Source organism: Pteropus vampyrus, unplaced genomic scaffold (assembly GCF_000151845.1).
Source record: "Pteropus vampyrus isolate Shadow unplaced genomic scaffold, Pvam_2.0 Scaffold1000002648, whole genome shotgun sequence".
Lineage (NCBI taxonomy): Eukaryota > Metazoa > Chordata > Mammalia > Chiroptera > Pteropodidae > Pteropus > Pteropus vampyrus.
The window spans coordinates 25,014-41,923 of NW_011917050.1; the positions used below are offsets into that span (position 1 = coordinate 25,014).

The window sequence follows — 16,910 nt, forward strand, 5'->3', positions numbered from 1 at the left end:
TGGCACACGAGAGTAGAAAGCTGGGATATAGTTGTCTCTTCTGCATGTAGGCAACTATTTTCTTCTGTGTCTCAGTCTCCCCATCTCTCATGCTCACTCTCTCACCTACAAAATGACGCACCGTAATTTCTATAGCTACCTCATGGAATTCAAGCTTTATACTGTCTTTATAATCTTTATACAAGCTTTATAATCTCTCTTCTTAGAGTCTACCTACTAGTCTGACTGCACTGTCCCTTGTACCCCACATACGGACTTCAGAGAATGGTGCATTGCCATCAGTAGCTGTTTCCTAATCCCTATAGCACTTCCAGGCATTCTTGTTCCGTGAAGGCTTGGCAGTTCCAACACAGAACACAGGATGTAGTAGGCCAATAGCCCCTAAAGATATCTAGCTCCTAATCCACAGAACCTATGTATGTTATGTTATACAGTAAAAGAGACTTTGCAGATGTAATCAAGTTAAGGATTTTGAGATGAGAAGATTATACTGGAATATATGTGTGGGCCATAAATATAATCACAACTATCCTTCTAAAAGGGAAGCAGATGGAGATTCGATTAGACAGAAGAAGAAGGCAATGTGACCACTCAAAGAAAATGGCTTTGAAGGAACTGTGAGCCAAGGAACACAAAGAATGAAGCTCCAAGAAGCTGGAAAAGGCAAGGAAACAGATTCTTCCCTAGAGACTCCAGACTGAGCGTAGCCCTGTGAACTGATTTCAGACCTCTGACCTCCATAGCTGTAAGAGTATAAATGTGTGTTGTTTTAAGCTACCAAGATTGTGGTAATTTGTTACAATAGCTAAAGGAAACTAAGATGCTAGGCACTCTAATTTTCAAGAATGATAGTCAAAGAGAATTAGAGAAATAAATGAAAATTCTCTAAAGGATAGCATTATAGATTCATAAATAATAATTAGAGATTTTATGCAAATTAACTTTTTAGATCTCACTAGAATGGATGATTGAGTTTTTACGAAAAGACAAATTATCACATGGACCAAAGAGTAGGAAATCGAAAGCAGGCACCAGCTGTGCTTTGTATGTTTTCTCCACATGTGCACTCATGCTGGAGAAGGCCACTGCAGGAAATTCCACAGCTTAAGGTTCTGTGTCCATTATGATCACGATCCTAACCTCGGTTAGGTCCTCAGTGTGGACCCTTCTGTGTTTTTCTCTAATCAGTTCTTGCTCATTTTCTACAGGGACCATTTCGTGAATTCTCTACATGCCTCAAAACCATCAGTGCACTGCTCTTAACAGATGGGCTGACCTCCATTTTCACAGAGAAAATAGAAGCGACCAAATGTCCTCGACCTCCTGTCCCCCAAACCACAGACTCCCTTCCTTCCCTACTCATTCTTTTTTCCTCGTCTTATAATAGGGAGTTTGTCCTAGCTCCTGTTCTAGGTTAACCCTTCTAACTGCTTTGGATCACTTTGGGTCCTGTCTCCTCAGGGGTTTTATCAATTGATCGTCTATTTTTCTCTTATATATTCAATCTTCTCCTTTTTACTGGCTTCTTCCTATTAACTGGTAAATAGGTTCAACACTTATCTTAAAAACAAAACACAACAAAAGAAAAACTCCCCTTCGAACTCAAGCCTTCCTTTCACGATTTCTTCCTTTATTTCATAGGAAATTTCTTGAAAGAAAACATTTTAACGTGTTATTTACACTTCCTCACCCCCGTTCACTCGTCAGAAGAATGTCATATGAATGCCACCAACTCTCCTTTACTGACACTGCTTTGCTGAGATCGCCAGCAACCCTGGCTGTTAAATTATCAGTCCTCAACCCTAACACCTCTGTGTTTTCCAGTGTGATTTGACAGACACTGTTGCCCATTTCTTCTTTCATTCATACCCTTTCTTCCCACCTCTCTCCCTGTTTGTTCAGTCTCTTTTGTAAGCTCCTCATTATCTGACCACTCCTTAAACATTTTTAGTTTTGCCTTTGGCCCTTTTCTTTTTTTATTCTGTGGTAATTCCACAAAAGACGTCTTGCTCTTTCATTGCTAAAGTTATTATCTGCTTATGGGCCTCATGTCTTTATTTCCAGCCAAAACCTTCCCAGCTTCAGGAGTCACATACTCACATCCTTACTAGAATTTCCTTCACATACTCTCGACATCAAACAAGCCCAAAACAAAAGTCATTAACTACTCATCCTCCTCTATTCCTTCTTAGTGAATAAAGGTGCCAAGCGACTTCGGTGCCTTCATTCTTTCTCCCTTAGGAAGGCATCGAACCACTCCCACATTCTGTCAGTATTACCTCCTAAATACGTTTCAAATCTGGCCATGTCACCTCATCCCCATTGCCTGATGACCCTCCTTCAGGCTACTAGAATCTCTTACCCGGATCATCACAGTTGCTTCCTAACGGAGCACCCTCCTTTTTTTTCACAGTAGTCAGAGTGATCTTAAACACAAGTCTGGTCATACCACTCCCCTCCAGGAGACTTATTTGGATGGCACCTCACTTTATCTTAAGTCCACATTCTTTAACATTACTTACGAGGCTGCGTATAATTTGCCTTCACCTCTCGCAACTCTCCTGTCCCTCCTACCACACTCTAGGTGCAACCTTGTTTCTCTTCTTTCAATTTCTCAGCCATGTCGTCATCTCTTTTCTCATCAGGGCTTTGTGACTATTATTTCTTTCTCTCTTCACCTCCCTAAAGACTTCTCATCCTCATCAGAAAAGCAGCATGTGGTAGTGATTATCTTCTCTGGGAAGTTTTTTTCAACTTCTTACCAAACCTTACTCCCAGTGTGGGTTAGGTGCCTCATCTCTGTGCTACCATGGCAACTAGGACTTCCTCAACATCACATTTATCCTGGATTGTTACTGGCTATTTGCTTCTCCATAATCCTTGCTAGATAAACCATAAGCTCCAAAAAAGTAAGAAACATGTCCATTATGATTATATGTTAATTCTCAGTGCCTAGCAGAGTATGCGGCATCTATCAGTTACTCAATTAATATTTTCCAAATGAATTAACGTATTATCAAATTAAGAATTATTTAATGTAACTATACCCTATGATGACAAAGACTATTTAAAAGGCTGTGTCCAATCACTGTTGGGAAAAATTATGACCAAATATGTTGAGTTTTAAAAATACCCAATATGGGTGAAATTTGAGGAACTGTATCATTCAAGACTATTTCTGTTGCCAGTAACAGAAAGCATATTAACCTAATTCAACTGGAGTTAAGAAAAAAAAGTGAAAATTTATTTGCGCACATAACTGAAAAGTTCAAGGATGGCCAACTTTAAGGCTTAAACAAGTTCATCAAGGCATAATCGTTCTGCATCTCTGAGTAATGCTTTCTGCTGCAAAGATTTCATTTTAAGGCTCTAGGTATTGCCCCAGCAGCAAAAGACTTACACCTCTCTTGTAAGATTCAGTATAAGCCTAGACAGACATGTAGTTATAGATCGATAGGTAGGTAGGTAGACAGACAGACAGACAGACAGACAGACAGACAAGAGAGAGAGAGAGGTGGAGGGAGAGAGAATTTCTGTCTAGGCTACTTGTTACCTCTGCACTAAATTGCTATGGTCAGGAAGATGCGATGCTCTGCTTGGTGTACATGGACAAATAAAGTAGATGCGGAAAGTTCGCATGCAACTATCAGAAGAAGAATGAATGGATGCTGGTTGTGCTAGTTACCAATTTGTTGTTTTCTAACTCTAATCTACCATTCTTTTCCCTTCTTTGTGTTTCTGGAGCTGAACCCTATAAACGTTTCTCCTTATCCACCTGGTACAAACGTTTAGCTTCATCTATAGAGGGTGCTGGAGGCACATTGTAGGAGGAAGGTGTTTCCCACTTACCCTGCTTTTTTGGCACAGTTGTTGATTCTCAGTATGCATAGTGGCACTCATCGACTACCAGGTTTTGCTTTTCACTCTGGCCTGTGGTTTCCGGCTCACCGGCCTTAACTTGACAGCTGTGGAACAACTCTGGCCCAGTACAACCCAGTGAATGTCTCCACTATGCAATGAACCACAATCACCTTCTCCAATGATATCTGAAAATGATCCTTGGGGAAAGAGATCCCCTTTCATGTTTGTTTCTTCTCGGAGTACTCTTCCCCAGTCCCAAACCCAAGAGGTAGAAACTTTCATTATTTCCCACCTTACAGATGAGGAAACTAAGGCAAGGATAATGAGAAAGAGAAAACAGCCCCTGACAGCCAGGAGCTGACCTGCCACTCATAGCTAGTATTCTCTCTCCTGTTGAACATAAACAATTTCACAAGACACCACCACCCAAGGCCATTCTGTGATCATCATGGGTCAAGACAAAGTCAAGACCCCTCTGTCATCCATTCTGAGCCCAGACAAAACAAGAGCATTGTCCACACCTCTCAGATTGACCAACGATCCCTCTCCCAGCCAACTCGAGTGCTGGCAGCTGCTTCACCAATTACAGCTGTAGCCTCATTTAATCTAGGCCCCGACCCCCACCAAACCCATAACCAATTATATAATCGCCACAAACCCTGAGAGCATCTAAACAGAGGAAAGCCCACTTCCTTCAATCCTCCCCCAAATCACCTAACAAGAGCCCAAATCCTCAAGTCTGCTCGAACATTCTCTTACCGAACTGCAGGATGTGCGTGGTTTCCCTTGCGGTGAGTAATAAGCCCAGCTTGTCCACCCACAGGTGCGTGCCTGGGAGTCCTGGCTGCAGAACACTGCCAACAGCCTAAGTTACTTGTCTGAGGTCACAATCTAGTAAGTCACAAAGGGGTAAGACAGGTTGTGACTCCAGCAGTCTTTAGAGTTCTCTTTTACCCCTTCTTAGTAGTTAATCCCCCCCTCCCCCACACCCCACCTCCCACTCCCCGTTGCGAGTTAATCATTCTTTATGTTGAAATTTCCTGTTCAAATTATTGGTATGGTTTCTGAGGTCTAACTAAACCCTGAGTAAAAAAGAAGATGTTAGAAACATCTTCTTTCGAGAGTTTGTAAAAACACACTACTTAGAGAGAAGCAAAGATGAGAATTATGTTCAACCTCACAGAAACCATGTAAGTTAGAAGGCATCGAAGTATTTGAATTCGAGAAAACTCCCAACATAAAATTCTGTGTGCTGTGAAATTATCCTTCAAAGGTGAAGGAGAAATCAAGACTATTTTAGATAAACAAAAATTAAAGTAGTGTTTGGCTGGTAAACTTGCCTTGTAAGAAATGTTAAAAAGATTTTAAAGAAATGTTAAAATCTGAATTTCTGACCAATATCATTTTTCAAACAAGAGACATGGAAAATGATATAGGTCAGAAATTCAGATTTCCATAAAGGAAGAACATCGGAGAAGGAATAAATGAAAGTAAAATGAAAACTTTTATATTTTTTTACTCTTAATTGATTTAACAGATAACAACAGTTAGTTCAAAATAATAATAGCAATAATGTATTCAATTAGGTATGCGTATATATATGCACATATATATGCACAGAAATGTATGTTTATGTGCCTTTAGGTATTAGTAAAATAAATGGGAACAATTATACAAAGGTTAGAAGGAAGGAATTAGAAATATTTTGTTTCCTGATACTTGTATTGCTCATAAAGTGATATAGTATGATTTGAAAGTAGACTCGGATTAGTTGTCAAAGTATATTGCAAACTCTAGAGCAACCGCTAAACATAAAATGAAAAAAAAGCATAGCCGATAGGCTAAAAAGAAAGGAGAGAACATGAAATTATAAAATGCTCAATTAAAACCATAAAAGTCAGAGAAAGAGTAGAATACAAAAATAGAAACAAAGAACAAGTACAATAAATAGAAAACAATAACCAGTACAGTCGATATTAATCCTATGTCAATAATCATTTTAAATGTTAATGTTCTAAATACACTGATTAAAAGACGGAGATTGTCAGTGTATCAAAAAGAAGACCCAATATATGTTGTCTATGAGAAACCCACTTGAAATATAAAGACATATATAGATTAAAAGTAAATGGATGAAGAAAGAGATATCAGGCTAACACTAATCAAAAAGAAACGCGTATGTTAATCAGACAGAGCAGTCTTCACAGAAAGAAAAGTATTAGGGACAAAGAGTGGCACTTCATAATGATAAAGGAGTCCGTTCTCCAAAAAGACATAGTAATCCTTAACATCTATGCACCTAACAGAGCATCAAAATATGGGAAGCAAAAGCTGATAGAACTGCAAGGTGAAATAGATGAATCCACTGTATAGTTGAAGACTTCAACACCCCTCTATCAGAAATGGACAGATCCAGCAGATAGAAAATCAGAAAGGACATAGTTGAACCCAAAACCATCAATCAATTGACTATAATGAACATCTAGAGACTGATTCAGCCAACAACAGCAGAATACACATTCTTCTCATGTTTACATAAAACTTTCACCAAGATGGACCATTTTCTGGGCCATCAGACACATGTTAACACGTTTAAAACAGTAGAATCATGCAACATCTGCTCTGAGACAACAATGAAATTAAACTAGAAATCAACAACAGAAAGATAGCTGGAATCCCCCACATGTGTGAAGATTAGACAACATATTTCTAAATAATACATGGGCCAAGGTAAAATTTCAAGAAAAGTAAAAAAATTTTGAACTAAAATAAAATGATAACTTTTCAAAATTTATAGGAGATTATATATCATATATATATGATATATATATATATATATATATATATAGCCAAGCAGTGCTTAGAGGAAAATTATAGCAGTGAACACATATATTAGAAAAAAAGAAGGATCTAAAATCAACAATCTATAGAACCTTTTGCCTTAGGAAACTAGGGAAAAAAGAATAAATTAAATCCGAAGTAAGCAGAAAAAAAAGAAAGAATTAAATTAGAACATAAATCAATGAAATTAAAAATAGGAAACCAAGAGAGATAAATCAATGAAACCAAAAGATGGTTATTTGAAAAGATCAATGAAATTGATAAGCCTCTAGCCAAGCTAAATCAGAAGAAAAGAGTAAAGACCCAAATTACTAAAACCAGAAACGAAAGAGGGGACATCACTGCAGATCCCACACTCTATTTCCTTATATATCTTATTGGCAGTAATTTAGTCAGATGACTCTATAGAGTTGAATAGAAGGCCGGGAAATAAAATTTCTAAGTGTATAAGAACAAAAAAGAATGGATATTGGGGAATAGGAGTCTCTGTCGCCAAGACTTTGTCTATATAACTATATATCATAAGTGCTCTAGAAGTTTGGAGGAAAAGAGAGATCAGTGAGATCTGAAATAGCAAGAGGGACCGCATGAAGAGCTCTTTCTTAAATAAGGTTAATGAGATAGATAGGTAGGGTTAAAGTAAATTTTAAAAATATTGTTTGCTTATGCTGTACCGCTATTCTCCAGAAGTTTCAAAACTGGACATTTTCTTGACATATTTAGGGAATAAATAAGCACCCAGGTAGAGAAGTAGCAATAGTAGAAGGTAGGGTGTGGGAAGTGGGCTTTTGATAAATAGTGTAGAGCTTTAAATGGCAGTCACAAAGTCTTGGAGAGACGGTACAGAGTCATGAAAACAGGATCAATCAACTTTGCTGTTGAACTAACATGGGTTCAAATCCCAGTATTGCTATCTAGTGCAAGTTTGTCTTTCTCTGAGACCTTATTTGATCTTCTAACACTTCTTTTGTAGTCTTAGTGTGAATCTTAAATGAGATAATTTATTTAAGGCATTAAGCCTGGTTCATAATATTCTGCAGGCAACAAACCAAACCAACCAAACAAACACAAACCAGTTAAATGTCCACATGTAAAAAAAATGAACTAAGAGTCTTACCTTACACTATGTACAAAAATTTAATTCAAAATGGATCAAAGACCTAATTCAACACAAGATTAGGAAAAAAAGTGACTGCTCTCTCTTCAGTTTCTCAACACAACCCAAAGCTGCTTCCCTTTTAGTCAGAATTACATCAAAAGCAGCATTTTCCCTGATTATTTCTTTTAGTCTTTAAAACAAATTTGGTAGCTGAAAACACGCAGTGTTTGTGGAATTGATTTTTACACTGGATCAAAACAAATCTAAAATGTTGCCTATAAAATATTAGCTAAATTGAAACTTGTGTTTAAGCTTCCTGGAGCACGTACAACCCTTCCTGTTGCCTAAGGACCTCTAATTCTAGTTCTCCTAAGTACTGGCTGTTGGCACTAAGACTCCCTATATTTGCGTTATGAAAAAGAATGCCAGTCATTTTGGGAACAATGGAGTTTCTAATCTCACGGGAAAAGCATTAAAAACTGACATCAGTAACTTAAAAGTTAGAAGCTTTTTATTTTATTTTATTTTTTTATCCAGAGATCAAAGCACATTGAAGTTTCTTTTGAATGAGGTCGATCAAACAGCCTTTATTTTCATTTTGTTGTGTAATAAGCTTTATTTCTTTATTATGTGTCCCACCAGTTGTTCTAGGTTCCTAGCAAACAAATCTTGTTAGAGAAGGGCTGGGTATCACTATGTGAAGGATGTTTCCTGCAGTTTCTTCCTCCCTGTATCTCCTAAATCCTGGCTTAGCGGCTATTTCCATCTTATCTTTTGTGACTTAGTCAAAATTCTCCAGCTTAGATGACAGGAAATAGTCTTTGGATCTCTATTACTTAATGCCCACTCAGCCCAGTATGAAGAAGTAGTTTTGAGATTCTCGTTGTTTCCACAATGAGGATAAATTTATATAGATCTAGACATTAATTTAAAAAAAAATGATGAACAGATTTTTCTAATTCAGAATAAGTCAAAATTTGAAAATTTGAAAAGGTTTTTCACTACTCTTTTTCAGTAACAGAAAATCTAGAGTCACTAATGACTATCACATCACTTACCTGAAAGGAATGTTTTGTTCACACCCTCGAGTCCCTTGCAGTTTTTCATTTTAAGGTGATCAAGTCATTACCATCAAGAAGATGTGGAAAAGATGTGTTTAATGATTATCCGACAGGGAATTTGTAATAGGGTTTTCTATGCTAGGCAAGCAGTTGGACTGGAACTTTTGAGGTCTCTTTGTTAAGGGTGTGGTTCTGGGCAAAGATATGCTAATGGCCAACTTCTGCTTCTGTAATCTGCTTGCTTGTTTGATGTTAACTAGGATGTGCTTAATCTGTTTGCTCCTTTGATGTTAAACCAGGGTGCGGTTCTAGGCTTTATAAGCTGCCTCTTTTGGGAGCTCAGGGCTGATCTCCTGGAACCCTGCACCCTGCGTGGTAGAGTCAGTCCCCGGCCGGCTCATAAAGGCTCATAATTCATCTCAATTGGCTCCGTGGATCTTAGAATTGATCGCGCCACAGCATCTTCTAGTATTGAGTCATTGAAAGCCATATGTTGAAACTGGATTATGAAAGTATTTTACCAAGACTAGAGATTCTTCCTCAGATGAGAAGGAATATGGAAGTGTGCTCACAGATGGCAATTTGATCTCAAATGGCCTCAGACTGGGGAAAGAATAAGTGAGCATTGCATGATGGCAGCCCTGAGGACCCTGGAGAGCAGCCCACAGACCCCAGCTCTCAGAAAACCTATGGAAGATTCGCCACGCTCACCCAGCGAGCTGGCAGGACTGCAGAGCCCAAGGTGCAGGGAGTTGTATGGGTGCGAAGGACAAGATTTGCTATGGTTTCCACAGTGACCAGAGGGTATAATTATTACTAGATCGTCTTCAAATGTCCAAATATCTGTTCTTTCAACAACTACACATAAGAAAGTTTGCCTGGCTATTCAAAACAGATTGTTAAGATTGTTACCCAGGGCCCACACTCCTGGTTTATGGGTTTTAGGATTAAGCCAGGGAAAACTGATGGTCTTATCTGCCTGTTTTATCGACATGATCCTCTCGATTATCTATTTCTTTTGTTTTCAATTTTCCCCTTCTTTCCTCCCTTCTCTCCATTGTACCTTGCCCTCTCCTTTCTTCTTCTTCTCCTTCTACAAAACAGAGGGATCTTTCAAAGGAAGGAATGGATGGGAGAATATAATCATTAAAGAAGAAAGATTGGGGGGGGCAGAGATTTAGTACTCACTTTTATCATTTCATGCACCTCAGAAGTGGCACCAGGATGAAAGTGTCAGAAAATACAACAGCATGCAGTGTCAATTCACTTGGTTGAATATGTTTAGGTTTTTCATCGAAAAGCATTGGATGAATACATATGTAGGGAATATTGAGAAGAGTTCATCTGAAAACATCTTGAGAGCAAGAGAGAGTTGCAGTGACTCCTGGCTTTGGCACTTTTTGATAGATAACAGAATAATAATGATTGCTTGTTACATGAGCTTGGGAGATGCGCTTCAGAAATAAAACTCATTTCATAGGGTTCTTGTGAGGATTACATGAGTGTGATGGTTAACTGTATGTGTAGCTGGTTCACAGGGTGCTCCCATTTGGTCAAACATTATTCTGGCTGTTTCTGTAAGGTCATTTAGATGAGATTAAGACTTAAATTGATGGTCTTTGCAAAAACTAGATTGCTCTGCACAATGTGAGTAGGTCTCATCCAGTTTTTTTCCCCTGAATAGGGGGAAAAAAAAAAAGAAGAAGAACAACCTCCCTCTAAAAAAAAAGAAATTCTCCAGCAGATTGCCTTTGGACTTCATCTGCAAAATCAGCTCTTCCTAATTCTACAGCCAACTCCTGAGTCTCCAGCCTACCAGCCCATGCTACAGATTTTGGATTTGCTGGCCTCCATAATCTTGAGCTGAGCTAATTCTTTATATTCTCTCTCTCTCTCTCTGTCTCTCTCTGTCTCTCTCTGTCTCTCTCTGTCTCTCTCTGTCTCTCTCTGTCTCTCTCTGTCTCTCTCTCTCTCTCTCTCTCTCTCTCACACACACACACACACACACACCCTACTGATTCTATTTCCCTGGAGAACTCTGACTAATACAGTAAGGTAATATTCTTACTTCACAGATAAGGAAACCTGAGCCTCAATAAAATTCAAATCCAGATTTGTCTGACTTCAGAGCCTAGACACTTGTTTATTTTCCTCTTTTGCCTCATGAGCAAGTGAAGCATACGAGAGGTGATAGCTCTAGAATTATATAGCCAGTAAATCCAGACTTTGAGTTCTGGCTTCCAGGCTCGACTTGGATTCCATGACACAATCTCCATCACACCTTGCTGCCGCGTTCCTTTGTGTTCTTGTTTTTTTTGTTAGGAGACCATAGGAGGTGCTGGTTCGGTAAGGAAGTTGCCAATACAGAGCATCAGAGACAGTTTAATTCCCGCCCCCCCCCCCACCCCGCCGACTGATAAGAATCCGGTTTCATCAGGGACTTTATCACCTGGGAGGCAGCCCCCTCTGTCCTCCTTGCCTGTATAAACAAACACATTGGAAATCGCTCTCAGGCATTTCAGCAAAGATGTGTGACCTCAGCCAAACAGTATATTCGGTTCTCAAATCAAGGCATCTGTAAGAAACCAATTTGTCAGACTAATAAATTCAATTCTGAGTCACAAAATCCAGCAATAGGATTGAAGCTTTGAATTCTTCTTTGTAAATGTTTCATCTCTGGTCCCAAAAGGGAAAGCCCTTTCCTCCCCGTCAGGAGTAAGATTGTCTCATTCTGCTGATTCGTATTCATCTTTTAAGACCCAAGCTTTGTTCATAGTTCTTTCTTTTTTTGAAGGTGGGCATCTTTTTATCTCAGATTTAAACAATAATTACTTATCCCCAGTGCTTGACTATTTCTGAAAATATCTTTAATTTCATAAAACAAGGTACCAGAGCATGCAGACTAGCGCAATTTCCATTTTAATAGTACCATCTCTACCTGAAGTTTGGACTGAGATGAATATAGGCCAATACCTGGAACATTCTAAGTTTCCAGCGCTGCTTCTTTGTGGGAAAGCTGCCTCTTGGACCAAAACGCTTTTTTGTTTTTCATTCAGGCCCATTTTTGGAATACGAAAGCAAAAACATAAAACTTGAAAATCTTCTTCTTGTCCATTCCTTTAGCTTTGTTATAACAATGAATGAGCAGGATCAAAAATTGGCTAAAATAAGGAAACGGAAAGCAATTCATTTCAGGTAAAGGTTTATGAAGCCTGTGAGATCTCAAGAAAGGAGCTGAGGGCCATCAATTTGGGCTCTGTGGCTTTTTTTCCTGTCTAAGCTTCTTTGCCTAAAATTTTGATGAACTTTATGTCTCAACCCAGATCACGTGATGTATATGATCACATTAACATAATAACTTGAATTGTGATGTATCCTTCTTAAAAAAAATATTAAATCCCCACCCCCTGCCCCCCGACTACAGAATGAGGATTAACTCTTAGTGATGTCAATCATGCCATGTCGATATGCTATGATCTCACCCTAAAATGATGAAGTGGAATAAGAATAGACTGGGAGAGGGGAAACCAGAATTTAAATGGGAAGAGTCTGGTGCTTGTCTAACCTTCCCGGACCTCAGTATCCTCAAGATCAGGGCATAATCTCTCATGAAAATGTATGGCATTAAGTAAATTTTGAGTGTCAAAAATTGAATTAAAAATAGTTGTCTATAAATCATTTTGACCTATCCACCAATATCAGGGGCAAATAGTATAAAATACATTGGGAAACTGCTGAGTATCAGGGTAGCTGGAATGGTTATTAAAGGATGGTATGTTCTGGTTGCCTCCTGATGTCTAGGGACATCATTGTCTTTGATTTGAATCACAGCCTATTATCTTGCCATTCACCTTGCTCTTAGGAGTTTCTGAGGGTGTTTTGAAATTAAAACAATATTAGCTTATCTCTAATGTGTTCCTTTCTTTCCTTTCTTTTTTAATTTTTTAAAATTTTTTTAGTTCTAGAATAATAGCTTTCTCAAGAGAAAATGTCAAGTATACAAGGGATAAAATTTTGATTACTGAATGATTTAAGTGATGTAATACATATAAGACATGTCATTATATAAAAAAAAAAAACTCTGGAGATCCCTGTCACCTTCTCTAGCCTTTATTCAAGACAAGGGATAGGAAGGTCTTAGACGATCAAACGAATCATCCAGGGTGAATCACATCTATGAAATTATTTTCCTGTATTGGAAGAAGAGAATGTCATAAGCATGGGGAAAGAAAAAAAGGTTGAAACAGTACCAGGATGTGGAAATTAAATAAAAACGAGATAAAATGTTCTAATTCGTGTTATGCCTTAAAATCCTTTCTCTTGATCAGAGGTTAGTCTGACCCAGAGATTTAATCCTATTATTGATGGTGGAATTCTAGTTATGGACACATTATCTTACTATCACATAAGATGGTGATAATTTAATGAAACAAATATTGATTTCCCATCATCACATTAAGTTTGCTCAGCTCTGTGACTGTGGAATTTGCCCTCACTTTAGGCCAACTGTTTGAAAACATTATTATCATCACTGCATAAGGACGTTTCAGTCAATGATGGAGCGCATATACAATGGTGGTCCCATAAGATTATAATGGATCTGAAAAATTCCTATCACCTAGCGACGTCCTAATGTTGTAGGTCAATTGCTCCCTTGTTTGTGGTGATACACTTTGATAAGAATTGGTTTATGTATAAACCCTTCACAGGTCATTCATTACCAGATGTTGCAAACTGACCTAATCTAGCCTATCATCTATCTATCATCTATGTATCTACCAATCATCTAAAGTATCTATCATCTACACACATATTTTTTTGAAAATTTAAAAGTAGCTTATGTAGACATATAACTTATCACTTGTTTTAAGTGTAAAATTCAAGTTTTAGAAAATTATTTACAGAGTTGTACAACCATTACCTCAATCCAGTTTCCATGTGCCCAAGAGATACTCCCCATCGCCAGCCACATGTAACCACTAATCTACTTTAGATCTTCACAGATTTAGCTTTCCTAGACATTCATGTAAATGAAATCATACTTGTGGTTTTGTATCTGAAACATACTGCTATGAACCCATAAGTAAGTTTTTGTGTGGATATATGTTTTCATTTCTCTTGGGAAGATGCCTACGAGTAAAACCACTAGGTTATATGGTAAATTTCTATTTAGCTTTTAAAGAAATTTCCAACCTGTTTTCCAAAACAGCTGCATCATTTTACTATCCCACCAGCAGTATATGAGGGTTCAGTTTCTCCACAACCTCACTAACACTTGTTATTATAGCTTTTTGGTTACGGCTATTCTTTTGGGTGTGAAGTGGTAGCCTTTTGGTAAATATAGGTAGTCTCCCATGATTAGAAGGACAGAAGCTGTCCTCTCTCCTAACTGGTGGTATGTGACAGTGAAAACAAGTCTTAGATCAAATTCTGTCAAGTTTTAAAATATTTATTATCAAGCACAAAAATAGCCATGCGACTTGTTAGAAATTTAAGGAATCTCCAACATGCGCCTTGAATGAGAGGTTCATTTTTAGGAGAAAGTAGCAAAATTCTCGTGGCAGGACCAGGCACCTCCTCGTTGGATAAGGAAGCAGAACCCGCCCTGTGGTGACGGGACACAGGCCACATAGGGCTCTAGGCCTCCAGTACTTATCTGAAGATGCTAGACTGCTGGGCCTGCAGATGCCCATAACTTGTCCATGAAAGAATGGTGGTAGCTAGTGTACAATATTTCTTCTTAACAACGTACCTGAACACCACACATTTTACCAATGATAAGATATTTTGAACATCCATTGAGCTAATCACCAAACACTCTCGTATAGACTTCGATGATGATATGTAAAGCATTTGTAAAGCTACCTCAGACGCCTTGATTATTATTGACAAGGGAACTTCAAATGCTAACTAATCATTCTTAATGATGGGCTGGTAAATGTTTGATAAGCTCTCCTAAATTAAAAAAAAAATCAAATTTAAAACATTAAAATTTAACCACTGATATTCAAGATAATATATGGTCCATTTGCCGACTTTCTTTCCAGCTTTATCTTCCATCGTAATTGAATGCACTACAACAGCAAAGTAGCCATTTCCTGAGCCCTCCATATTCTTTATTATCTGCATGCCCAAGTGCAGCGTTGCTTCTCTAGCCTCAGCACATTTACTGTGTATTCACTGAACAAAAATGTATTCGTTTTTATATTTATCAAGCAGAATGCTAGATACATGGTTAGCACCCAATAAATGATGATCAACTGAATGCATTCATCAATTAGTCAGAGATGAAGTGAGGCAAGCAAATAAATAACACATTATGATAGATTATGAAATGGCTATGCATACTAGCTACAGTTGGAACATGAAGAAAAGAGGCATTATTTCTGCCTGGGAGACCAGAAAATGATTCCATTAAAAAAAGGGAGCATTTTCACAGGAATGTAAAACTGAATAGGAATTTTTATATTTCTCTAGGCCTTGGTTTCCTTTCTTAGGTTATAAAAAGCATAAAATGGGATCAGGAAAAGAGAGCGAGCTGGGATGACTAGAGAGGCTAGGGGTGCCATCTAAGAAAGTGATGGAAGAGCGCTTTATGTCCCACACAAGGGCCTCTGAAGGCTAGTCAACAGGGAACACCAGGAGAACCATAGTTCTTCCCCGGTTGTCATTTTTTTCACAACCGCCGTGAGCCAAGAGCCTGCCTACCACTCCCTGCATGATAGCATGACCTGGAGGTAGGATTTAATTTTTTAAATAGAAATATCCTGACACACAACATTGTGTAAATTTAAGGTGTACAACATATTAATTTGATACGTTTATATATTGCAACGTGATTGCCATCGTATCGATAGTTATTATGTCTTTCATGTCACATAAATATCACTTTTTTTAGTGCTTAGAATAATGAAGTTCTAGTCTCTTAGCAAGTTTGATAATTATAATATAATATTATTGTCTATATTTACAGTACTGTGCTTAGGTCTCTAGGACTTATTTACTAAATTTATACCCTTAAACAACATCGGTCCTATCCTCCCAGCCCCTACACCCTGGTAACCACCATTTTATTCACTGTTTTATGACTTGTTTCGTGTCCTATGATATGATCTATCCTGGAAAATAATCTGTTTGAACTTGAGAAGAATGCGTACTCCGCTGTATTGCGTGAAATGTTCTTTTTATGTCTGTCGTATCTATCTAAGTCAAAAGTATGGTTCAATATCCAGTTTCCATGTTGACTTCAGCTCAGAGTCCATCGACCCCCTCCACCTGCTTAGAGACTACTAGTATCCTTTCCTGGCTCCAAAATAGACTAGAAGAAAGATCGAGAAAAGTGACAGAGGTCCCAAGCCATCCCTAACTCCTGTGTGACTTGGGGATCCCTGGGCAAAAGGGATGTTTCTTAATTTGAACACTGAGGGAATCATGCCCAATTATGGCTACGATTCCTTCCCACCCTCACATAGAATCACTTTCTAGGATTCTATGAATACAACAACAATGAAAATATGCTGTGGAAACAAGAGAATTCATTGTTAACCTCTTCCTAGAGCAGGGCTGTCTTCAGAGGCAAATCCATTTTGTTGTTAAGGGGCTGGATTCAGGCAAACAATTGCTTTATGACTGGTGCTTTCAAAGCCAGTGTTATCACCAGTTGCTTCTCCCAAATTTTCATCCGTCTGTCACCAAGGCATGTGCCCCTTGCCCCCTCAGTCTATTGGTAGCAGTGCATGGGTGAGAGCAGCAGGGGCTGGAGGCTATATTGAAAGCTCAAGGCTCTAATGGGGCCACTGTCTCTGACTTTGGCGGGTGGGACAGATTTAAGGAAGGAGTGAGCAGACGGGCTGGAAAGGTATATGACCGGCACTGCCCAAGGCCACATGCTTCAATGACAGCCACTTCTACCAGTTCCTTTTCAGTGGATTTCATCTTTTGAGTGCCCCTGTTCTCTGAACAAGTGTGCTAGGACTGCCTTCTTCTGGCCTGCAAGCCAGCTCTCAAGGATTTGGGGGCTGATTATCCTGAGTTTGAATTATCTTTGC

General features: G+C 38.5%; 1 protein-coding gene across 10 annotated transcripts in view; it reads right to left on the minus strand.

The window, feature by feature from the left end:
* The window catches only part of LOC105311248 (F-box only protein 36-like), a 28,661-nt gene extending 23,837 nt beyond the window's left edge, over positions 1–4,824 (minus strand). For 2 of the 10 annotated variants that reach the window (XM_023527000.1, XM_023527001.1), the window contains exons 1-2: positions 4,621–4,824; positions 3,850–4,058 (exon numbers count right to left, since the gene is read on the minus strand). Coding sequence is in view for 2 of the 10 variants with exons in the window: in XM_023527006.1 (XP_023382774.1) it covers positions 3,850–3,900 (51 nt within the window). In the remaining 8 variants the exon portion in view is untranslated. The remainder of the gene's footprint in view (positions 1–3,849; positions 4,059–4,620) is intronic. The other 8 variants (XM_023527004.1, XM_023527008.1, XM_023527003.1 and 5 more) reach the window with 7 other exon arrangements.
* Positions 4,825–16,910: the final 12,086 nt, after the last annotated feature.